A 26,115-nucleotide genomic window follows, 5' to 3' on the forward strand; every position below is an offset into this window, starting at 1 on the left:
TGCCGTGCCATTTTATTTATATTATCAGTTGAGGATGAGAGTAAAAGCACGGAGGGTGATGTTGTGCCATTATTTTTATATTATCATATATTCATGGCACGAAGGGTGTTTCGGTGCAGGCGAGGATAAGAGACATACATTATATTGCGATATCTTTTCGTTATGTATGCATTCATGCTTTTATCTTGAGATGATTGTGCACCTATGTTTTCTATGTGACTTGTAGTCGTGGTTGCTTCCTGTGTGCCTCCCACTTTATTTCTTCTATTGTTATTGGCATTTCCCCCACCTAGTTGATACTGTTATATGTAAGAACGATGAGAAAGAGATAAATGCACGAAGGGTGTTGTCATGCCAATTGATTTGATCTACATATATACATTGGGTGAGAATGAGACAAGTGCACGAAGGTATTGCCGTGCTATTTGATGTGATATATTGAATATATTTCTCATACCAGGAAAGTTAAATGAGGTGTCACATGGTGACTTTTACTTGAAAGAATTATATTCGAAAGATATTTATTTGTAAGAGATTTATTTGAAAGAATTATTTTTGAAGATATTTATTTGAAGGAATTATATCTGAAAGAGATTTATTTGAAAGAATTATATTTGAAAGATATTTATTTAAAGGGAGTCTATTCGAAATATATTTATTGAAAAGTATTATATCCTAAAGATTATTATTTGAAAAGCATATAGGCGAAAGATTTATATTTGAAGGACTTGATTAATTGGTTGTACTTGTACTCATTATTTGCTGAGTAATATTAATAGTGTTCTTGTTGCCCTGCTATGTATATCACTTGTTGATTAGTGTTGCCATCATTGTTATTTATTTCCTATTATTTTTGTATACTATATTGCACAAGTTATTAGACTATTGAGTGTCTTGACTGTACCTCGTCACTACTCCACTGAGGTTAGTCTTGATACTTACTAGGTACCGACCGTGGTGTACTCATTACACTTCTACACATTTTTATGCAGAGCCAGGTATTGAAGATACCGGACTCGGACAGAGTTAGAGTGGGATCGCAAGGATTCAAGGTAGAGCTGCTTGGTCATCGCAGTTCCTTGGAGTCTTTCCATTTTATTATACTATTAATTATTATTCAAACAGTATGGAGTATTCGATCCTTGATATCATTTCATGTATTCAGTTAGAGTTCGTGACTCAGTATTACCAGTCTTGGAAGGTTTTCATATTTGTTTCCGTTGTTGGTTTTGATTACCTATTTAATTAATATTTTAAAAAAAATGGCTTGAAATGTAATTGTACTTGGCTTACCTAGTCTTAGAGACTAAGTACCATCATGACGCCTGTGGTGGGATTTTGGGTCGTGACAGTTAAGTGTATGGGGAGGGTTCCTTAAGGGTACTTTTCTTAACGATATTTAAGGGTACGGGTTAAGGGTATTTTTTTGGGTACCTACCAGTACCCCTACCGGTCCTTAAAGGTGCGGTACTTAAGGGTGCGGTATACTTTATGGGTACTTAGGGATAATTTTAAATTAAAAATTAATTTTTTTTAAAATACAAAAAAACTTTAATGGATGATAAATTCAATACTTTTATTTCAATACTTATAAAAATAAAATTACATATGTTTTTTCAATTTACGTAGATTTTCAATAGTTTCTATTGGTTCTTCGCTTGAAATTGATAGCACTTATTCTTCTGCTTCTATGTTGTCTCCAATAGATAGTACTATTTCACTACATGCATCGTTGTCTTCTTGAATTATTTCTGGAAGGCCAAAATTTCTTCTCTTCAAATATTTCAGCAAGTCTTCATCGCAAACATTATTTCTAACAATTGTTCTAGGAAAACCTAGAAAAGCAGGATTATATATTTCTTGTATGTAACTCTTAAATCCGGACTGGTTAGGATTTATTTCAAAACTAGGACCCCCCTTCCTAGCATTATCCTTAGTATATCTATTACACCTTTTTTTTCTTCAGTTTAGTAGCTATTTTTAATAATAAATTATTAAAATTACAACAAATAACAACACAAGTATAACAAAAATAAATGCAAAAATTAATATGAGTTGGAACGAATGTACCAAACGCTGATGACCTGATCGACATTAATTGCAATTACAGATAAAGAGAGATAGAGAATTAAGGAGATATGAGAGTGTTTGAATGAAAATTGAAAGAATGAAATGGGGTATTTATAGTTTTAAAATAGGGTTAAAGTGTATTTGAATAAACTTAGGGGTTAAAAATATAAATTAGGGGTTAGGGGGATGTTGGGGGGCTAGGGAGGCAAAAATAGTCCCTTTCATATTTTAACGGTACAAAAACGACTATATTATAAAAAATAATTCTCTTGGGTACCGGTACGGGTGCGGTACCGGTACGGTACCTTAAGGGTACTTCTGGTACTAGTACTAAAGGTACTAAATCGGGTATCCTACCATTACCCTAACCTCCACCCCTACCCAATCACCGGAGTGGTATGGTCCGGTACCGGTACAATCTGGTACGGGTACAGCCGTACATGTAATACCGTACCATTAAACAGCCCTAAATGAAACTATGAGGGTGTTTGGATTGGCATTTAAGCTGGTCAAATCAGTTTTTAAATTTTTTTTAGCTTTTTTAGAGTTTGGCAAAGTTAAAAAGTGTTTAAAATAAGCCAAAAGCAATAAGTTAGGCGATGAGAGGCGGATTTATAATTCAATATATGAGTCACGTGAACCCATAATCTCTCCGTCAAACTAGATATTTTATGTGCATATTTTTTAGAATTGGTCTAATATTATCTGTTGTCACCCATGCTCCAAAGAGGCTAAATGATGTTTTTGGTTGAATGCTGAGTTATTTACCTAGAGAAGTAGGGATCAAGTCCTCTTAATACTTTATTTTTCTCTTTTCTTTAGTGGTGCACTCATATTATAAAAATTCTAGATCTGTCTTTGTGGGCAACCCTAATTTATTGTTTTTTGACTTAAAACTTTTTTTTTGCTGAAAAATAACTTTTTTTAAGACAATCCAAACGGGCTCTAAGTATGAGTTAAGGGCTCAAGGCTAGCTGTTCGAGGTTTTGGAAGGATAAGATCGCGTGAGGCAGATATAGTTCACGGGCTACAAGTTCAACCCATAATTTTATACGTGGCTTATATATATATATAATATCATCAAAATCTTAATAAATATTGTAGTACATTCTAAACCCATAATTTTTAATGTGCAATGAGTTCAGTAGTAAAATATAAAAATTGGATCCATCAAATTAAAATGTTGGATGAGCCTCTAAAGATCGCTACAGTTGCAGTGGTAAAGCACTATTCACAGCAACTCACCCCAAAGTAAAAGAGAAAAAAAAAGAAAGAAAAATATAGAAAAAAATATAATTAAAAAAAAAAGAACATTTAAGGTTGGAAGGTGAAACCGTGAAAGAGGAGCTGATCCTCAACGGTTCGTCTCCCGCGGTTTGCACTCCCAGTCTATCAAATCCCATGTAAACCCGCCAACTACGTATTTCATTGGGCCTATAGATTTACCATACTACCCTTCCCCTTCGTCCACAACCGGCAACACACACGTGGAATAACAAGGGCATCACAGTAAAACCACTGCATTGTCCGTTATCCGACAAGACCCCATAGAATATAGCTGGACTAATATTTTTCTTCCACTTCTTTTATGGCGATTTAGATTCTAAATTATAGTAACTCCTTAATATATGAGCTTCTCCTAAACTCGAGATTACGTTCTTGTCTCCTTCATATATAAAGGTTTCTTTTTTTCTTGTCCTAACAAAGGAGTTAGTTTTCTTTTCTTTCCTTATGATCGGCTTTCCATGTTGATTCTTGCGCGATTGAGATGCATTTGGATCATAATAATTGTATCCTTGTCATTATAATATTGTAACCTCCTAGGTGCGTACTAAAGAAAATTCAAAATGTTGGACTCGTGGAAGAGAAATAAGTTTTACTCCAAATGGTAAGAATGATCTCTGTTTTGATTATTTTCAAATTAAGAAAGTTACTTTTTGTTTGCCTATTAAATGTTCTCATATTCTTTTGGGAATTCTCTGGTACAGCAAGTCTACAATCAGGCAGATGAAAACTCGAATCGAAATGGTAAGGAAGAAGAGAAATGCAATGCAGAAATACTTGAAGAATGATATAGCCGACCTTCTTAAATCTGGATTGGATGTCAATGCCTACGACAGGGTAATTCCCAAATATTCTACATCATTTATTCAATAAAACTCCTATAAGTCTGAATCTGGAAATTGTTTAAAGACTTGTCAATAATATTCCTTTTGCATGATAATGTGGACAAGGCGAGCGATCAAATGGAAAGCTTTACAGATTTTGTTTTAATGCAACAGACTGAAGGCCTTCTAGTTGAGCTGAATCTCTTGAGCTGTTATGATTTCTTGGAGCAATATTGTGACCATGTCTTTAGTCACCTTGAAACCATGATTCAACAGAGGTAAATCTTACATTATTTTATTTGGTGTCTCATAAGAATAGAAAACATAAATGGTTAATTATATTGTGTGTACTGAAGAAGGAGAGCATTAGACCAACGGTAAAGTTGTCTCTGTGTGACCTATAGGTCACGGGTTCGAGCCGCGAAAGCAGCCACTAATTCTTGCATCAGGGTAGGCTGTCTATATCACACCCCTTGGCCCTTCCCCAAACCCCGCATGAACGCGGGATGCCTTGTGCACCGGGCTGCCCTTTTATATTGTGTGTAGTGAAGACAAGTTAATATGTTATCCATCTTTTAGGGAATGCCCTGAGAATTGCAGGGAAGCTGTGGCATCTTTGATGTTTGCAGCAGCAAGACTAGCGGACCTGCCTGAATTACGTCAACTCAGAACGATATTTTCTGAGAGATATGGAAATTCCCTTGAATTTTATGTCAGTAAACAGGTAGTACTCATTTCTTCAGCAGCAGATAATATTCATGCATTAACTTTCTCATGTGATTCCTATTTCCTCCTTTTTCTTGACAGTTTGCTGAAAAATTAAAGCCAGTACCACATAAAAAGGATATGAAGGTACAGTTAATGCAAGATATAGCAACAGAATCTGGTATAGAATGGAATTCAAAAGCTTTACAACAGGAGCTATATGAACAAGAGCACATGTCTGAATCAGGTCAAAATAAAGAATCTGAAGCTGCTACATTCAATCATGAGAATGCAAGGCATCATCATACCAAATCAAGAGTGAACACAACAGAAAGCAGCTCCGATTCTTCTCTTAGTTGTGCTCATGTGGCCAAAGTAGAATACAATGGACACGTCGAAGCAGTTGAAGAGGCTAAGACAAAACCAAAATCGGTTAGAAGGAAACATGTGGAGCCACAGTCTGGTGATAAAAATTCAGGACATGAAAACCATAGCATAACAAATGCAAAAGATGAAGTCCCGAGGCAGAGAACTCGAGATGGTCCTTCAGGCAGAACAGCATCCCTTCCAGTTGAATTGGAACAAATAAGTCCAGCTGAGCTAATGAAAGGGCACACTCGAGCAAATTCTTTTCAACCTGATATGTTTGGTCCAAATGGGCTTCATCCTAAGGTACCAAACTACGATGAGGTAGTTGCTCGCCTGGCGGATCTCAGTGGGAAATCAAAAGAATGACTTTGTAGTTAGGACAAGCTGGATTACTGTTCCATTCCTCGGCCAATCTTCTTAAATTTTTGTTTTATCGTATTCTTTGTATACATGTTAAGAGTTGATACAGTGTATATAACTCCTGACAGTTATTAAATCATTTCATTGTAAATAGCTCATTAGATAAAGCCTTTATGTTGAGTAGTGACAGAGTATTTGACTCTCTATTCATGAGTCCTAACCTTAGTCCATCACAAGTTTCTAGCAGTGGCGTCGTATACAGAAGATTTTGTTAACATTTTTCTAATCTTTTCACAGAGAAAAAGTTTCATATAAAATTTTTGTCGACATTTTCAGTGTAGCAGTTGCCCATTAGAACTGTTACCCTGAGATAGTTAAAACATCAGTTTTATGGCTGATGTTTTTCTTACTGGTTCTTTTGTTGGATATCCTGCAGAAATAAGGAATCTATTACTATAATTCTTTAACTCTTTGGAAGTTTTGTTAGTCCCGCCAATATTGTTGTATTTGTAAATAATAATTCTGCAAAATATAAGTTAACGTAATGAAACAGTAATTAATTCGAGCCCACTGAATTCACAGTGTTTCCTTAAGGAATTTAATCCCCTCCTAGTACCCAAGGTAATAGATTATTTCCTCCCAGGATAGAACGAATCACACACTGGTGTAGCGGTACTTCAAACCCCAGTGTTTCAGCGAACACAAAGTTCGGTAGCAAATCACACTTACAGTTGCTTTGTTTGAAGTTAAAAACAATGCAGAACGAAGAAGTAGAAACTCAGAAAATCGTATGGAAATGCTGAGAGGAAGGAGTGCAATGTATAGCCAAATCTATTGAGCGATTTGTGTCTTGTGTATTGTGTGTTGTGTGTGTCTTTCTTCAACAGCTGCTGCACATATATATAGCAGCCAGTGTTGAAGAAGAACAATTGTCCACCCTCCATGGTGGAGCAAGCATTAGCTTGTTTGTGGAGCAAGAGCATTAGGCGGCTGCCTTGTGGTCAATACACGGATTGAAAAATATCCGTTACAAATACGGATAATCTTACGTTAATATTTACTATTAACAAATAAAAGCCGAAGCCGAAGCCGAGCGAGCGACGACGATGACGGCGCGAGGCTTGCTTTCTTCTTAACTCTCTAAGAGCTACAAGAAGAGCAATTATCTATACACCCACCAAAAATCTCTTCCTCTTCCAATATGGGACAATGTCTCATTGTCAAGAGGGGAAAACTTAAAATTTTACTCAAAATTTCATTTTCCCTCCATTTCCCATTCACCCTAATTTTAAGACTATTTCATCTTAAAAACAAAACCTCAACAATCCCCCACATGAATGGGGAATGGCTATATCACGGAAGTATGCATGGAAAAACTGTGTGATTTACAAGCAAGGATTAATCGCATCTGGATAAGTAGGTTTCCCTTTGAACTTTCCGTAGTAAACTTATGTCGGATATACTCGGTCAATCGATAGATTTGATATCTTTGAACCGTCGATCTTTGGTGTCAAGAACTATGCGCATCTTATTGAAAGAGCACAAAATAAAAGAAATATTGGACAGATGTCAAGAATTTTTACAGCTGAGTTTCTTATAAGGACTTGGGAGCAAAAGTAGCAACACCAGTGTCTAGTGACTGGTTTGGTTCCCATGTTGAGCAACCCATTTGTAATCAGCATGATGGTGCCTACACCTGAACGAGCCCGGATGATGTGTTGGGGAACAAACACACTGCTTCATCATTCCAACTGCAGCTCCATTTCCAGTTGATACTCTGCTTGCTTGTATCTGCACATCTTCCCTTGTATCAGGAGGGACAAAGCGCCCACGGCGTTCTCCCGGCTTGTCATGAACACCAATACAATGAGCACCACTCGGGTAACACATTGGATACTGGAGAATACTGTGTATCAACCTCTAACACAGTATATATATATTATATACGGGAATATTGAATAGAAGGTAAGGAGGAGAATAAAAGTGGAAAAGTGCATCTATTAAAAAGAAACTTAAATTATAATGATTGACAGTTATAACAGATAGGGACTGGTGACGACTGGGATTGTCTTTTCCTCTTTAGCTATTCTAGTGGCTAGTGAGTGATCGATAGGGTCTTGGTTTTGTGCATATTAGGCGTTGGCCAAGTATGGATGAAGAATTGAAGATAAACAAGGCTGTGGAATCAGTGGCTTTTGAAATTTGACATATCGATCTGCTAATCTGGACCTCTTAAAGTCTTTAAGATTCCAACCACTTGTTCACTCTTCGTTTGGCTGTGTTATAGTTTCAAGGTGTAACACAGACCAAATTTTGACGGAGAGGTGCTATTTAACTTGTTCTTTGCCTTTCAATGTCGTTGGCCCGGCGGAAAATTTATGTGGATTGTACTTGCTGAAAATACTGCTAGAGTGTGTCACTCTAATGGGAAAAACACATCGAAAACTTGATAACAAGTTTTTTCGCGAAACTTTTTTCAAGTCAGACAGTTCATACTATAGCATGAATATTGATGAGATAATTGAATCCCTAGGAAATCTTGTTTACATGATAATACTATGACCACGTTATCTTTGAATCAATCTCAAACTAGTAGGAACTACTTTACAAACCTTCTATATTTATTTAGTTTTATTTGAATTTTTACAAAATGAAAAAACAAAGGGACGAACACTCTAGGGGAGTAATAGTAATAAAAGGCAACGATCCAATTCAATATAATTCTACCTCCATGAGTATTGTCTGACCTATGGCGGACCTAATGTTACAGAGATAAGGGTCACCGACACTCAAAAAGTTCGACAAAAATTCTATGTATACATGTATATGTCTTTAGTAAATAGTAACATCTTATATACAAAAACAGATTTTAATTGAATGCAAAAGGACACCCATGACTTTCAAATCTTGGGTCCGCCTCAATAAGTCCAAACAATCTAGTAAATTTTAATTTCAATGATTATTAGATGTTTTTAATGTAAAAAGAAAAGAAACAAAGACAAAGAAGCAATACAACCCTATTGTAAATGACTAGTTTATCCTTGAACATGTCACGTGCCGGTTCACCTATTGAACCATTTTACACCAGACCGGACACTGGACACTGTGGACAGTAGGAACGTATATTAGTCTATTAGACATCATTCTGCTTTATATATAAGTAGCAGTAGTGCACCACTTTGTTTCATGCTACAAAACTGAGTCACAAAAAGTCAAAACACTTTCAGATCACAAGCACACACTATTTTATCTACCACAATGGACGCCGGAGCATGGTGTGATTCAGACGACGGGTACGTCTGCTCGCGGCGGTGTTACTCCGGTTTAGAGTACGACCGTTTTGTATCCTATAAGTTGCCAGTGAGCAGATCAACAAGCAAAACACCAATCTGGAGACTGCTATGGAGGAAGATAAAGAAACAGAAGAAATGTATATTCGATTGCTCAAACACATCAATGCAGTTTTCATATGATCCTCATTCTTATTCACAGAATTTTGATCAAGGTTCATTCTTGTCCGATGCTGATGACCTCTCAAGATCTTTCTCAGCTCGTTTTGCTGTTCCCTCCAGAATCTTCACTCAGAATGAATTAATGCTCTAATGGAGGAAAACAAAGATTCATATTGGTGTCTTTTCTTTTTTAAAATTGCCAGCCAATGTCCGGTCCCGGCTTTGGTTTCAACTAATTTGGATTCGCGCCGAGAAAGTCCCACTTTTAGGGATAGAGCGTTTTCTGCGGAAGGCGAATTCACACCAAGAACTCTAGCTCAAGATCTCTGGTGTCACTATTACGTTATCGATCATCATATAATTTTAATTGTAATTCTTCTTTCATATGGATTTAATGATAAAATTCAGATATCCGTTGACTGTTGATGCTCTATTTCTTGTTTTTCTTGTGTTAACTTTTTCATTCACAAGCAAAGGTAGATGCTTTACATATGAATCTTTTTCAAGGCTTTTTTTTTTTTTTTTGCTTTTTCTAAATTAGCTATGATATGATTTACAGTTTACATTATCTTGACTTTTCTTTCAACTGACCTTGAAGTTACTAACCAGTGGCAATGAGAATCTTCTTTTTTACTTTTCAATTGCTTAACTCAAGCCTAACGGAAACAAATTATTTGCAATCCACTGCAAATTAACAAAGAATTCTTGCCTAAATCAAGTAATCAACGAGATCAATTAGGTGACTAAATCATTCATCCAAGAGTCAATGCCGTTAAATTCATCCAAGAGTCAATGCCGTTAAAAATCTTGGGGGGCCGGGGGCGTACTATTATTTCAGAACGTGGAGCCCAAATTAATAAATTTGTAGGAATTAGGTGAGGCAGAATGAACTGTGCAATCATCGTTGACAATGAACTGCTAGTACCATAAAAATTTATATTTAAGACCACTTGCTTTTCAACTATATATAAAGATTCGTCCCGATGAAGTGACTGTAAGCAGATGACTAAAAGCGAATATAACCTAGAACTAATAAAGTCAATGAATTTAAAATGAAGAAGATATATATATATATATATGTGTGTGTATATATATATATATATATATATATATATATATATATATATATATATATACTTATATTTAATATAAGTAAAGAAGTTCGTTGATTTTCACCCAAAAGATGCGAATATGTATGAACGTAAATGATGTTTTACATTATCTTGTTATCTATTAGAAGTCTCATTTTACGAAAATAGACTCATTTTGTGGCGTGCTCCTGCCTCCTACAACCACTTCATTAGTTGGTTTCTTAAGTTGATATGTCAAATCCAACTATAGTTTGATGTTAAGAAAATTTTCGAAACTGGCACAATTGGAAAAAAAAAAAAAAAAAGAGAGCTCGGTGCACAAAGTGTTACGTATTCAAGCATGATCCGGGAAAGAGTTGCACTTTAAGAGTGTATTGTAGTCAGTCTATCTTAATGCAAACATCAGTGACTGCTTTCACGGCTCTCGAACCCAGGTCGAGGAAATTGGCACAGTTGCCAAAGGAAAAATGCCATAGTGATGATGCCTAAAGGGCTAAGACATGGTACTGACCCAACAACCAGGTTCAGCGAACTTAGGCTATGATTCATGGGGTATTTACTATTTGGGCATGATTATTGCTGTTTGATGTCGAAAACATTGATTTCTTTAATCATTTGTCTATCTACAAGGTATCGAGTTGACAAGGATAAGATTTGACTTACGAGAATTTCGATGTGCGTGCATTTTATAAATGGGATTTTTGGGAATTTAATTTAATGAACACCAATCTTTGCTTAACCAGAAAGGTCATTAAATGAAATGTACCCTTGGTATTGCAAAAGGATGAAGATGAACAAGAGCTAAATTCATACTGCTATTTGCACAAGTACTATATGTGATCAAATTCTACCATATTAAGTTATTTCAGCCCCTTGGTAGAAGAGGAAGTCAACAATACACATCATGCCATAAATTCAAAGGCGAATATGTGATATGGAGTCGGTAGGTACAGAATGGAAATGATCTTATGATATGTATAGTTTACTTCTTTTTGCATGAGTATTCATAGTTCGGTTAAAAAATAATGAATTCAATTGAACACATAGAACACGTTCTAAATCTGTCTCTAAAATTTGCAAGAAAGTTGTCAATTATGCTACATGATTCGTGTCATAGCTTGTAACATCGCAAAATCTACCCCACTAAAAGCAACACAAAGATTAATTCATATTATAGCAGAAAAGTATAAACCAATAAATGGTAGAAAGCATAATTCTTCATCTCTTCACCTCCTTTGTTGGAATTTTAGTATAGCAAGGATTGCAGTTGATGGCTAAGTGAGAAAGAGGCCAAATAATATAACTACACAAAGTAATTATTTCCACAGTTGACAGTAGAATTTTGAGTACTAAAAAGGAAACATATAATGTAAATTTAAAATTCCAACTTATTTAGTATCCACCAAACACATGTTTGTATTATATCCCGTATATTTCATTTTTAGTCCAATGAACCAAACATCTTCCAATAAAAATAATCTCTCTCTCTCTCTCTATATATATATATATATATATAAAGTTGGAACAATAGAAGATGAGTTGGCACCTCTCTTTGGCCGAGGATCCTATTTATATTCTTTGATTTATTTTTCCTTTCCTATAATAAAGGCCGACAATGAAAAGTTGCAAGGCCATATATTGAAAGGCCATTTAAGGTCAGCCAATGCGGTTTCCGTTTGAGCCGCATCTGTTCGTTACAATTAAGTGCTTTATTTTCTCATTAAATGTAGAGTATTTACTTGGTCATTACTCCCTCAAAAGTAAAGTACTTTCGTCTAAATCCATTCAACAATATAGAAAAATTCAGAAAAACTCTATCCATGGATTTATAAAGAGACAAATCAAGAAAAGTTTCGTGTGAAGATAACTTGTGGCCTTCACAATATTGACCAACCAGAGACAAACGTTTATGAAGACAACACTCTTGCAGAGTCGGGTAAAGCGATTAATCATCAATCTTTATTGGCCTTAGCAATTTAGTAGAGACGAAATAGTATATTGATAAGAAGACACTTTTGAGAATGAAAATTGATCTATGTCATGTAGAAGAATATTAGAAGTAGACTTACGAGTAGATGAATTCCAGTTTCTTTGTAAGAGTTCTTTACAATCTATTTTATTTGTTTTTTCTTTTCCTGTTTCGGTTCTTATCATAAGAAGACAAATTACATTTGTTATTCGATCTCATATACCCTTTGTAAGTTTGTGCAATTTCTCAAAGCATTGTTTTTTGTTGATTTCACAAATCTGACATTAGTATATAGTTATATAAGTTTTTAAAAGTTTATTTTCTGAAACTATTATGTACAATATTTGTATTTGTTATATCCTCCAATCAAAATCATGCAGCATCCTTGGCAACATCCCTTCCGAAAGCTCATGAGTAGTTTATGCACATGCTTTAGCCGAAATGAATGTTGGGTTCTTTCTAATAGTTAAACTAAATTTAATGATTCATATTGTTTGTAAACTTCTTGAATTTCAACTTTGTCAATTGAAAAGGCGGATTTGGCAGTGTTATTTTGGTTATCACTTATATTTATGTGATGCGCCGCTATATATGAAGTCCCTTTCTTTTTCTCTCTTTTGTATGTATAGATGTTGATTATGAATGTGTATATTGGATTGTTTTATTTATTGTCAGTGGAAATAGATTATTAGTATGAACACAATTTTCTTTTGTTTGTTGATAGAGTTATAGGTGTTCCTCGGACCCAAACGAAGTTTGCATTCGGCGGTAAATCAGGAAAACATAAACAATAATGATGGGTTGCGAAAACTCTTTAGCCGAGACAAAAATTCGAAGCTTTTCATCCCAATGGCCTTCATCTCTACTACATAGGGTGTTGGCAAATATAACCAAAAAGATGTTATGATAATCTTCGTTAGTCTTGACAAATCCTGTAATTACTACTAAAAGGAAAAAAAAATAAAAAAAAAATGGGACAAACTCGTTGTGAGTGTTAAACTTTTCTAACTTTAGTCTTGATTAGTCACACATCCAATTTATGTGAAAAATAATTTGAAGTCGGGTTTAATAAAGATTAATTGCTCATTTTTGGTAAAATAAAGTTGATAAAATGAAATGTCTTTAAAAATCGCGTGAAGCGCGGACAGAGGCAGATCTATGTCTATGTAGAAGGAAGGGGTGGTACGTCACCCGATCGCTCCGGTAGAATTTCATATTAGTATTGGTATTCCACTGATATTTCATATTAAAAAAAAGGTATATAAATTAAAGCATGGAACCCTGAGTAAAAAAGTTATGGTAGGTGCCATGGTCCAGGTGTTTCTTGCCGGCCCAGGATTGAATCTCCTCTCTTTCATTTTTAACAAAGCCTATTTTGCTTTTCCTTGTTCCCTCTTTTCCAGATTTTTCTTTTCTTCTCTCTCTTAATTTCTTATTTTCATCTTTGTATTCTCTATACAATTCCATTTTTATTAGTTATTTAGATTATAAAAGTATATTATTTTTGTTTTCCTTTTCTAAATCTCGAATTTTGAAATTCAAATATGCTTTCAATCATTTTTCTATTGATCTAGCTAATGTTATTTTTTCTTGAAGGACAAAACATTTTTAGTTTGGTTATCACGTGTGTATTTATGCACCAAAAAATCTTATAAAGTGAACCAAATTAATTAAAAAATAGACCGAACCGAACCGAATTAATTCAAAAATGAGCAAACTAGCCAAATGTACACCCTAATTCGACCTCCTTGACTAGAGGTAAGTTTACATTAAAGACAGTGACACTCATAACCATCAAATCCTGGATCCACATCTGAGCGCGGACATATTCTCTAGTTCACCAAATAATCTCGTTATTATTTATCCCTGCACCCATCATTGTAAAATCCCGGATAACTTGTTTTCTACCAAATGACTCCTTAAAGCTTATCAGCTGAGCCAAACGGGCTCTTATTATAAAGTAAAGACTAACTTGTGTTCAAAATGACTAAATTCCTACATGTGAACAAAAGAAATTGATTTTGGGATCTTTACACAAATAGTCGACCATATTAATTATTTACTTTTTCTAGTCATATACATTGATTATATATTAATTATATATAATTATACACATATAATAATATATAAAGTATGCATATATTATAAATTACCTGTTATTTTTAGTTTAAGTGACAGGGTGCTATTTGAGTTAATTCTACATTGATTTTTCTGTTTTAAAAATGTTTAGCAATATTAGGAAATCGATGGGCTGCAAAATTTGAAATCTGAAATGTCCACCTCATTAATTTGAAGCCCATAACGCCTAGGAATTTTTCAAGATCCCGAAGATGTTTCTAGAAGCTTGAGCATCTCAACAGTGTAGACGCATCGCATCCCTCACTCGCCCTACTAATAGAAAGAAAGAAAAAACCCTCTCATTTCAGCATCCTCTGTTTTGCTACAAAAATAGAATACAAGGACAAAACAGAGGAACCTACGTGGAATATTCCAGAAGCCGCCGTTACACCACCGGTCAAGCGATCCTTCAAACACCTCAGCCTCGTCGTCTGTAAGGTACGCTTTGATTACTAAATTTTACTCTTCCCTAACACAATATCGCAGATCTGTGATTTGAGTAAAATTTAGATTTGTCTTTGTCGAAGCTTTACGAGACGTTAGATTTGAACATCCTATAAGTCAGTACTAACATCCAATCTATTACACATTTCTTCATTAGGAAGATTTTACGATGAGCTTTTTATACTTCTATTTGCGGCACTTTTAGTTTTGCATCTTGAGAGGTTGTTTGGTATATAAGACGAAGTATGAGAACTAAGCAGGATATTATCTGTTTTAAATCAATGCCTTATTTAGCTTAAAGAGGGAGATATGTTGGGTATAGTAATATACACTAGCTCAGTCGTGATTGAAAGTTTTTCTCCTCGCTGGGAATTCAGATTGAAAGTCATCATTGGCAATTGAATTTATCTAATGAAATGTTTTTTAGATCTGCTGAAAGTTTTGGATGGCATATCTTGAGATCTTTTATTCATCTTTTCACACCCAAAGTAACTGCTAGTTTCAGCATGTATTATCTTAGTAAAACTAGCATCCGCATTGGAGAAAACCCGGAGTGAGAAGCTTTTCTTGATTTCTATGTATTGCAAAGCTCAGTTTTTTTTTATTTTTTATATTGTGAGTAATTTGGTTTACATGAATTAAGTCCCGAGTTTATTTGGTGTCTTCTTGATGCTGTTCAGGTAATTTATACTTCTGTTTGAAATTGAGCGAGGCAGCAAAGATGAGTGTGGTTGGTTTTGACTTTGGGAATGAGAGTGGTGTTGTTGCAGTGGCAAGGCAGAGAGGAATTGATGTTGTACTTAATGATGAATCAAAGAGGGAAACTCCAGCTATTGTCTGCTTTGGTGAAAAGCAACGTTTTCTTGGGACAGCTGGTGCTGCATCAAGCATGATGAATCCAAAGAACACAATATCTCAGATAAAGAGGTTAATAGGACGAAAATTCGTAGATCCTGAGCTGCAAAGAGATCTTAAGGCATTGCCGTTCTCAGTGACCGAAGGGCCTGATGGATATCCTTTAATTCATGCACGTTATTTGGGGGAAATGAGATCTTTTACGCCCACCCAAGTTCTTGGAATGGTGTTTTCAGATCTGAAGATTATAGCGGAGAAAAATCTTAATGCAGCAGTAGTTGATTGTTGTATTGGGATCCCTGTATATTTCACTGATCTTCAGAGAAGAGCGGTTATGGATGCAGCTACCATTGCTGGTTTGCACCCTCTCCGTCTAATCCATGAGACGACAGCAACTGCATTGGCTTATGGTATCTACAAGACAGATCTGCCAGAAAATGACCAACTAAATGTCGCTTTTGTTGACATTGGACATGCAAGCATGCAAGTTTGCATTGCAGGCTTCAAGAAAGGCCAGCTGAAGATATTGGCTCATTCATTTGACAGATCACTTGGAGGAAGGGATTTCGATGAAGCCCTCTTCCAACATTTTGCTGCAAAATTCAAAGAAGAATACAAGATTGATGTTTTCCAGAACGCGAGGGCTTGTATTAGACTTCGAGCTGCTTGTGAAAAGTTGAAAAAGGTTCTTAGCGCAAACCCTGAGGCACCTTTGAGTATAGAGTGTTTAATGGATGAGAAGGATGTCAGAGGTTTCATCAAGAGAGAGGAATTTGAACAGATCTGCATTCCAATATTGGAGAGAGTAAAAAAGCCATTGGAGAAAGCTCTTTTAGAAGCTGGACTTACAACGGAGAATATTCATTCTGTTGAGGTTGTTGGCTCGAGCTCGCGAGTGCCTGCGATGATGAAAATTCTGACTGAGTTCTTTGGGAAAGAACCAAGGAGGACCATGAATGCTAGTGAGTGTGTGGCAAAAGGATGTGCGCTGCAATGTGCTATTCTCAGTCCTACCTTTAAAGTTCGAGAATTTCAGGTAAAGTAGCTTATGGCTGTTGCCTCCTATGGTTTGATACATATTTTCATGCTCATCTTGGTTTTGAGCGCTTTGAATTCCATAATGTCATTGGGTTCAACTATAATTATTTATGAATTTTCTTTAATGACCGAGATATCAGTCTGGGGCCAACCCTTAGGACCAACCGCAACCTTCGAAACTCAGGGATAATGGGCTCTCCCCTCAACTCTTCTCTACTTAAAAACCAGGCTTAGTTCGCATGGCGCATGGCTTATATTGTTTATGAACTGCCCTTAAACAAATTATTTATAGACTGTTGCAGTCGATCATCTAAAGATCGAATTTGAGGCATGTTGGTGCGGTTGCAATGCTGGACTTAAGAAAAAACTGATACAATTGACTTGAAACAAATGTGATAATAATGTTTTCTTTTTATCGATTGTGTGCATTGTTGCATTTACTTTAGGTACTATGTCTTTTAACCCTATTAAAGTATCTTATATCAGTAGGAAATATAGATATTTTCTAGTACTATTTATTTTTATTTTGTAAAATATTGGCATGAGATAATTTTAAACGGAGCATGGTTAGTGAGTCATACAGCCGACCCCAACTTGTTTAGGATTAAGGCGTTGTTGGATCGATGGAGTGGAATTCACTGGTGCACTTGCCTTGAAACAAATATGATATGCAGGTAATGAATGGCAAACTAAATAGTTAACATAAATTGCCTTCTTGACTCAAAAAAAGGGAACATAAGATTTCATAGGATGGCTGAGTTTCTAGTTGAAGCCAAGGTGGATTATATATTGAACTTGCTGATCCTGCATTATCTGTTGTTAGAAGATTATATTTGCACATCTAGCTTCAAACTGATTTATTTGGAGTTGATGCATGGGTTTAAGAGTTAAGAATTTTTGCTGGGTCATTGAAGGTCAATGAGAGCTTCCCTTTCCCAATTGCTTTGTCATGGAAGGGCTCTGCTCCAGATGCACAAAATGGAGCAGCAGAGAATCAACAGAGCACAGTTGTTTTTCCTAAGGGAAATCCGATACCAAGTGTGAAAGCTTTGACATTCTACAGATCTGGCACATTTACAACTGATGTACAATATGCTGATGTGAGCGAACTGCAGGCACCAGCAAAGATCAGTACTTACACGGTAATTTTAGTTATCACTTATGAGATGCTTTATTTGTAAGTGAGTCCTTTGATTGCCCCATTGATTTTCCTTGATGTTTGTTGATTGGCAGATTGGACCATTCCAGTCGAATAAGGGTGAGCGGTCCAAATTAAAGGTTAAAGTACGGCTAAACCTTCATGGTATTGTCTCAGTTGAGTCAGCAACTGTAAGTCCTGGAAATCTTTGACTATTTATTTTGTAGAGTAAGGATGTTCATCAGTCTCATGTTTCCAAGATCTCTGATTCAGCTTTTGGAAGAAGAAGAGGTTGAAGTCCCAATTGTAAAAGAGGAACCTATTAAAATGGATACAGATAACGCTTCAGCTGATGCTGCTGCTCCGACTACTGCTGAAACTGATGAAAATATGCAAGATGCTAAAGGAGCTGCAGATGCTTCAGGGGTTGAGAACGGTGTTCCAGAATCTGGAGACAAACCTGTCGAAATGGCGACAGACACGAAGGTTAATTAATTTTTTCATCTTAAACTGTTGTTGGTTGTTTGAGCTAGTTTGTACTTTTCAATTATCATGCTTGATAGTTATTTGACTTGCTATGCATTATTAAGATGCCAAATTTGTTTTCACTTGTCAGATATCAATGGTTTAGTGTTTACCTCTATGTTTAATCCTTGAAATGTGCAGGCTGAATATGACCTTTTTCTGATCTGGAATGAGGAATATTCTTTTCCAATATGGTTGAATATTTTGTGCAAGGGTTATCTGTAAATCTCTGAAGTTTTGGTTATTATTTCTTGCAGGCTGAAGCCCCAAAGAAGAAGGTGAAGAAGACAAATGTACCAGTGACTGAATTAGTTTATGGGGCGTTGGCAGCTGCTGATGTACAGAAGGCTGTGGAGAAAGAATTTGAAATGGCTCTGCAGGACCGTGTCATGGAAGAGACAAAGGACAAGAAGAATGCTGTTGAGGCCTATGTTTATGATATGAGGAATAAGGTATGCGTTGGCTTAAAGTGTTTGTATGAGGACATTAGGTTGGATATTGATTATATATTGGCCTTGTAGTTTTTATATGAGAACATTGGGTTTGATATTGATTATGTTTCTCCTCCACAATGTTATGTTTCTCCTCCACAATGTCTCTAGCTGCATGATAAATATCAAGAGTTTGTAGTGGATTCAGAAAGAGAACAATTTATCGCTAAACTTCAAGGGGTGGAGGACTGGTTGTATGAAGATGGGGAGGATGAGACCAAGGGTGTTTACATTGCGAAGCTTGAGGAACTTAAGAAGGTCTGTGTTTTTTGTCTGTTTACCCAATTTTGTGCTTCGTCTTTTGCCTTTGAAACTGAATTATAAGATGCAATCTCAGCAAGGTGACCCAATTGAGCAAAGATACAAGGAGTACACAGAGAGGGGATCTGTAATAGATCAACTTGCTTATTGCATTAACAGTTATAGAGAGGCGGCAATGTCAAATGATCAAAAGTTTGATCACATTGATTTAGCAGATAAGCAGAAGGTGTGCCTGTCATCAGTGTTGTTTTTAGCTGTTATTTTCTTTTGCATGATCCTCTTCGTCCTGGCCTGAAGTATGGTCTCAAGCAGTCACTTTCCTGTTTATCTTGCACTTTCTAGGTTCTTAATGAGTGCGTTGAAGCTGAGGCTTGGTTGAGAGAGAAAAAGCAGCAGCAGGATTCTCTTCCAAAGCATGCAAACCCTGTTCTTTTGTCGGCGGATGTTAGGAGGAAAGCAGAATCACTTGACAAGTATTATTCTTCTTCAAATTCCATCTAATAAATTCACTTTTGACTTATATGTGGTCTAATTCTGAAGTTTTTATTGATCACTGTCTTTCTCGCTAGCTTTGTGTTAATTTTTCTTAGATTTGTATTACTTAGCTGACTTTCTAATACTTCTGCTATTATCTGTCTGTACAGGGTTTGTCGGCCTATAATGATGAAACCTAAGCCAGCTAAGCCGGCAACTCCTGAAACACCTTCACATGCACCTGCTGAAGGAGGTGAGCAACAGCCTCAGGATGCGGAGAGTCCAAATCCACATTCCAACCATAACACCAATGCCGGTGACACTGATGGTGCTGAGGTACCCCAAACTGCTGCTGAGCCAATGGACGCAGACTAATCTGCGGCCAAATAAAGTGCTTCATGAGTTTGGCGGTTGGTTTGGTTTTCAAATACTTTATACAGCCTAAGATGTGGTTTCATGCTATAACTTTTGGCTTTTGAGGCTTATCTTTGAAGGTTCTTAGCGGCAACACTATATTTCCTCGGTGAGATAGGTTCGGCCATCTTTATAGTTGAATGGTTGCAATTATATTATTCACAGGGTGACTTTTTTATAATCCTGTTTCTTCACGGGGTTTTGAGGGAGGTCGATTGCATTCCCTATTTTCTTGTTACTGAATTATATACACCCGAGTCATGTCTGTCTTTTTTAAGCAAGGATTGATGTGTATCCGGAACCAGGAACCTTACATTCTTTTACACTTTATTGTATTGGTATAATGGAGTTTACGTGTCCATTCAAGATGTCCAGTGTGCAATGTTAAACGTGAATGAATGCATAGTTGAGATTAACTTCTTTTCCCCCGAGCTATGTTACTTTGCATACCCGTATGCAAAAATTTCACAACTCACCATGCTTAGTCGAGTAAACCTTACTATAGTGCTTTCTCGAAAGTAAAAAGTAAGGAAGAGAAAATGAACGAAAATCATTTCATTCTATGTACTTTGGTGTAGAAAATACAAAAGGAACAACAATGTACTGTCTACGCTTTACATGATTTTTTGGAACTCCAGTTCGAACTTTCTTTATTTCTATAACTCGCAATACTCATCACCTCGTATCAGGGATACTGATTACTGCATCTAAAGAAACTTTAATCTGGTCTCTGAGACGAACTGTTCTCCAGAACTAGAAGTGTCAGGCCACAGTCCCACAGCAGCAATGTCGTTATACATACTTCAATGTACATATTTAAGCGAAATATACCGTATCCACTTTATTATTGAAGTGGATATGCCTAAATATAAAACTAGACATCTCTATACCAAATATAATGCCGCTGAAACTGATTGTTATGCTATATTGACATTTATTGACTTGCAAATTAGTATAAGTAACAAGGTTATTACCATTTTAACGTGGTGCTTATGCTTTTCTAAGCCAAGGGTCTATTGGAAACAACCTCTCTATTCTCACAAGGTAGGAGTAAGGTCTACATACACATTACCCTCTCTAGACCCTACGGTGTAGGATAATACTGGGTATGTTGTTGTTGTTGTTTTAACAAGGTCATTACCCTGAGGATATTATGCCCATGGCCGAACATAGTGCATTAGCTATGAGTTCATTCTGGTCTAATAGTTTTGATTCAAATCTTATGTATATTAAAAATCTATTAAATTAGTATAAAAATTGATTTCGACCAGTAAATCAAATGGTTGTGGTAGAATCTCGGTCTTAAACCTATAAAGTTAAAATACTGAATATGCCTATACAATACAACAATGACAAACAACCCCCGAACAGTCTTAGCAGACATGCATTCTCTTCAATCCTCGTCATCTCGACGACTTATTTTTGCAACATCTATAGCTTCAGAACTGCCTCTTCTGCAGGTCCAATTCTCTGCGGAAGGCTATCCTCATTTACTCCAATATTATTCTCAATCTTCCCATATATCTCACTAAAATTATTTTTGTAAACAGAAGTAAAATGACAAAAAACAAAAGTAAAATAAAAAAACTTAAATGATTCGACCACAGTGGGAGTCGAACCCACGACCTTTTGATCCGAAGTCAAACGCGCTAATCCACTGCGCTATGCGGTCTTTGATGTTACCCGTGCTCTTTACATATAATTTCTACAATTGTTTTGTGATGCCACTGCCTCTATTATTTGTGTCCTTTCTACTTTTTTTAAGTCGTTGGTGTTGTGCTTTTCTATATGAACACATTTACCATTTTAGTATTTGGTGATTTATTTTGTTAATCCAATTCACCTCTTTTATTCTTGCTAAAAATCATTAAAAAAAAAAAAATTTTGTTTTTGTTGCTATAAATTGGGTGTGTAAACCAATTGCATATGTCCTTTCATGAAAAAGAAAAAAACTAGCACATGTCCTTGATGAGACAAAAGCTGGTAAAAGAAAATAAAGTTAGTTATAGAAATATTTTCACAAATTTGTTGTGTTCCATCAAAAAATTCATAACAAATACTACGAGTTAGTTAAAGTATCAAGTTAGTAACATTAGAAACCGAAGTGAGTTTTGTTCACACAGGCTATTAGCTTGAATATAAAGGTCCATATTCCACTCTAATAATTTATTTAGATTCAGCTCCTATAAATATCACCAGAGAAAAATAAAATTTGTAAGCACTATATATATATATATATATATATATATATATATATATATATATATATGGAGGAATTTCGTGAGGAGAGGCTCGCCTCTGATTAGCTAGTTGGTGAGGCAATAGCTTACCAAGGCGATGATCAGTAGCTGGTCCGAGAGGATGATCAGCCACACTGGGTCTGGGACACGGCCCAGACTCCTACGAGAGGCAACAGTGGGGAATTTTTCGCAGTGGGCGAAAGCCTAACAGAGCAATGCCACGTGGAGGTAGAACTGTAGAAGGCCCACGGGTCGTGAATTTCTTTTCCCGGAGAAGAAGCAATGACGGTATCTGGGGAATAAGCGTCGCTAACTCTATGCCAGCAGCCGCGGTAATACAGAGGAAGCAAGCGTTATCCGGAATGATTGGACATAAAGCGTCTGTAGGTGGCTTTTTAAGTATTTATATACATAATCCCATATTCTAAGGAAAAAATAAATGACTATATCACATATAGCTCAAACAATGTTTTATACATAGGACATAAATAACAAGGATAAAGAAAATTCAAACAACATTACAAAATAACATTCAAACTCGTTATATTAAAATGTGATTGTTGTATTTTGGTCACTCATATGACCTTTGGACTAGAAAAGTGAGGAAAACAGTTAATCACACTCTTATCTTTACACGAAAATAATATTAGTTAATTATGATTAAGTAATATATTAAGCTATTATAGTTCAATGCTAGATATATACAAAAGCTCATTTATTGATTGAATCAGTATAAACAATAAATATACATAAGTAAGTTCTTTTAAGAAAACAAGAAGTTTTTACATAACTTTTAAAATATAACTGTACCCATTTACAAAATTCTCTCATTAGAACAATAGTACAATTTTGTATGTGTTATACCTTCGAGTATACAATTCACATAATTATATACCCTTGCTATTCATATTCATTTTGTAACTATTTTTTCTCGAACTAGTCTTAGGTTACGCGCGTTGCGCGTATATCTAACTCAATAAATATAACTTCTTAAAAATTATGCAAATATTATATAAAATATTACATTTGTGTTATACATAAAAGCTTTAAAAAGTGTCAAATAAGTGAAGAATAGTTAAATTAATAGTAATTTAATTAATTTGATTCTTAATATTATATTATAACCAATTTTTCTCTCATTTTTTTGATTTCTTTTGTTGCCGATTCTCTTCTTACAGCTTGTTTGGATGGTTGTCACACATCGTTTCATAGTGTATTGTATTGTATTGTATTGTATTATATTGTATTGTACTGTATCGTTTGATGAATACAATGTTTGGATAGATTGTATCGTTTGTTGTTGTTTCATGATATCATGCTCCGCCAATATGAAGAATAAATTTGCAATATTATAAAAAAAATTTACGATACAGGGTAAATTTATTATATAAAAAGGTAGGGTAAATGATAAAATAAAATAATTTAATAATAGTGAAGGGTGAGATGAGAGAAAAAGACAAGATAACGACGCAACCACACCAAATCGGTCGTTGCATAAAGTGGCACATTTCGTCGTTACGTAACGACGAATTTAACGATACGATACAATAAAATTTAAGTAACAACCAATAAAATAAATATCGTATTTAAAGTAACAATACGATACAATACAATAGGTAACGACCATCCAAACAAGTTGTTAAAGGCATAATTTATGTACATATTATGTGATATATGAAAATAATTTTATTTATATGATAAATGTGTAAATGAATTAAATTGAATTATTTCATTAATAGTTAATTCAGACATGTAATTATTTATTCACACATAAGAAAATATTTTATTTTCTTGTTGATTCGAATTGTTAATCCTAGCTCATACCAAATTTCAAATATTTAGTAATTATAATTTTATCTAATAATATTCTATTTTTAAATGGTAATAAAATTATCAATATTTTATTTTTGAATTTTAATGTTTGCGGATCTTAATTTTAGAAGATAAAAATATGAACGATATTTTCGCTAAGACTTCTAGCTTTTAATATAATAAAGAAAAGTTGGGTGTTCTTTCGATGTAACCATAGATGTAACTATAAGTTAAGTCGTCGATATATTTTCATCTTTACATTAAGGATATGGATTCCTCGATCATAATTCTTTATAAATTGCCGTGAAAAATATTTGTATGAGCTGAAGATGAAATTATCATCTTTGCCGAAGACATGTCGAGAACCTAATACACAACATATCAAAATAACAATAGTCGTAACTTCCATTCAATATTTAATAATTTGTGGTAGTATTCCAAAAGGAATCAATCTTTGGAATAAGTTTTAATATCATCACAGTTGATACTTGAAAGTCTTTCAATTACTGTAAATTTAACAGATCCTTGTTAAATTAAAATAATATTGTAGAATATTTTTATTACATTTATTAATCGTTGTGGAATTTAATTTGGGTTACGAACTTAAAGAATTTTGTCGTTGATTTTTGAAGTCGTAAGATTCAACATGGAATTACTCTAAGGAGGAATAATTTGTGCTTTTATATACAAAGTGTTGGATATATAAAGAAATAATTCAAGAATGTATATGTATAAAAACGTTCCTAAAATTACTAAGTAAAAAAAAAAGGTAAAAATACATTCCTAAGATACCTAACCTAAATAAAAAAGAAACATATTAATTGATTCTGAATCCTAAATATTAGGAAAAATTATTAAATAATATATTAATTGATTCGAAGTCCTAAATATAAGGAAAATAATTAAATATTTATTTTATCTAGTGTGAATTCTATTTATCTTGTAAAAAAAATGAACGACATTTCGCTAAGAGCATTCGTGCTTTTAATATAGTACTAGTCTAAGCGTACGCGCGTGTACCCTATCTCAAGAAGTATAAGATGTTAAAAAATTACATAAATATTTTATTATAAATTATTTGAGTAATGAAATAAAGATGAAAGAGGTGCAGTGTCTTCAAAAATCCAAGCAAGAAAGAATATAAATTATCGATTAAGCTTTCAATTTAAAGAAACACTTACAAATTAATTTTATGAAAATAACTACAATTTGTAAACCTAATAGGAGTAATAGATACTATCTAAAAAATATTGTCGAAACACTTACGGAATCAAATTTCAAGAATAGTCATAAGTAATTATCAATCAAACTTTAAAAAAAACACTTGCAAATTGAGTTTTACTAACAGTGAATAGGTTATACGAAAGAAAAATAGAGGGAAAAAATTGTTCTTATGTGGTTAAAAATTTAAAATATAATGACAAAAGGCCTAAGAATCAATTTTTGTGGGATTTTTCTTGTCAGAAACAACTTTGCCTATTTTTTCAGTCTTTTATTTTTTTGATATTGCATCCTTTTTAGGGAACACTAAAACCTACCAAATTAAGCTTTAAATTTTGAAATAACTACATAAGAGTTATTAAAAAAAATAGATACTTCATCGAGGAACATAGGCGAGAATGCTCTCCCATCTAAATTTTCAAATAATATTATATTTATATTACATAGTTCAAACAAGAAAATAAAATTATAAGGTAAAAATTTTAGATCTTATATAGAAATTCTTACAAAGTAGTTAAAATAAGGAAACAATTACTCCTAAATATTATCAAAGCATTAAATGACTAATTTGTCTAGTGTGAAACTTATTTTTATAGGGTAAAAAAGACGAACGATATTTCGTTAAGGGGCTTCATGCTTTTAATATAGCGCCTGACCCTCGTATTAATAAGAATAAACTTTTAAAAATAATATAAATAATATACGTGAATGCAAAATTCAAATTAGTCTGTGAATGAATTCAACTACTAATACAAATACGTGAATTCAAAATTCAACTACTAATACAAAATCTTTTTGCTCAATACTCGAACAACACAAAGTTTTGATAATAAAATATGGAATAATAGTTTCTTTAATAGAAGTAGTCACTTATATAATTCAAATAAGGTTTAATTGTGTATATTTCAAATAGACAAAGAAAATATTATTAAAAAAAATAAAGACTCCTAAATCAAAAAG

The 26,115-nt window shown here is 34.5% G+C and overlaps 2 protein-coding genes, 1 non-coding gene and 1 pseudogene across 3 annotated transcripts; 3 read left to right on the forward strand and 1 right to left on the reverse strand.

The window, feature by feature from the left end:
- The first annotated feature begins 3,679 nt into the window (after positions 1–3,679).
- LOC107766452 (uncharacterized) lies at positions 3,680–5,816 on the forward strand. The gene is made up of 5 exons (XM_016585236.2): positions 3,680–3,958; positions 4,059–4,191; positions 4,353–4,456; positions 4,758–4,902; positions 4,986–5,816. Exons 1-5 carry the CDS (start codon positions 3,918–3,920, stop codon positions 5,616–5,618), a joined length of 1,056 nt encoding a protein of 351 aa, XP_016440722.2. The 5' UTR covers positions 3,680–3,917; the 3' UTR covers positions 5,619–5,816.
- Positions 5,817–14,470: 8,654 nt separating this feature from the next.
- LOC107766483 (heat shock 70 kDa protein 14) lies at positions 14,471–20,243 on the forward strand. Its single transcript, XM_016585279.2, has 10 exons — positions 14,471–14,680; positions 15,367–16,577; positions 17,494–17,721; positions 17,813–17,908; positions 17,991–18,203; positions 18,500–18,694; positions 18,845–18,991; positions 19,071–19,220; positions 19,337–19,467; positions 19,639–20,243. The coding sequence occupies exons 2-10, from the start codon at positions 15,408–15,410 to the stop codon at positions 19,841–19,843; spliced, it is 2,535 nt and encodes an 844-aa protein (XP_016440765.1). The 5' UTR covers positions 14,471–14,680; positions 15,367–15,407; the 3' UTR covers positions 19,844–20,243.
- A 1,237-nt stretch (positions 20,244–21,480) lies between these two features.
- Positions 21,481–21,554, reverse strand: TRNAR-UCG (transfer RNA arginine (anticodon UCG)). The gene has a single exon. It is a non-coding gene; the product is annotated as a tRNA-Arg (tRNA).
- A 545-nt stretch (positions 21,555–22,099) lies between these two features.
- On the forward strand, positions 22,100–22,477 carry LOC142176927 (18S ribosomal RNA; annotated as a pseudogene).
- The last annotated feature ends 3,638 nt before the right edge of the window (positions 22,478–26,115 follow it).

Source organism: Nicotiana tabacum, chromosome 22, assembly GCF_000715075.1.
Source record: "Nicotiana tabacum cultivar K326 chromosome 22, ASM71507v2, whole genome shotgun sequence".
In the NCBI taxonomy this organism is placed as follows: domain Eukaryota; kingdom Viridiplantae; phylum Streptophyta; class Magnoliopsida; order Solanales; family Solanaceae; genus Nicotiana; species Nicotiana tabacum.

Excerpts from the sequence above, each read along its gene's own strand:
- LOC107766452 (XM_016585236.2), top strand. The coding sequence starts at position 3,918 with ATGTTGGACTCGTGGAAGAGAAATAAGTTTTACTCCAAATG. Across the intron at positions 3,959-4,058 it reads AATAAGTTTTACTCCAAATG|CAAGTCTACAATCAGGCAGA; the intron begins GTAAGAATGATC and ends TCTCTGGTACAG. Across the intron at positions 4,903-4,985 it reads AATTTTATGTCAGTAAACAG|TTTGCTGAAAAATTAAAGCC; the intron begins GTAGTACTCATT and ends TTTTCTTGACAG.
- LOC107766483 (XM_016585279.2), top strand. The coding sequence starts at position 15,408 with ATGAGTGTGGTTGGTTTTGACTTTGGGAATGAGAGTGGTGTTGTTGCA. Across the intron at positions 17,909-17,990 it reads TCTCAGTTGAGTCAGCAACT|CTTTTGGAAGAAGAAGAGGT; the intron begins GTAAGTCCTGGA and ends TCTCTGATTCAG. Across the intron at positions 18,204-18,499 it reads AAATGGCGACAGACACGAAG|GCTGAAGCCCCAAAGAAGAA; the intron begins GTTAATTAATTT and ends TATTTCTTGCAG.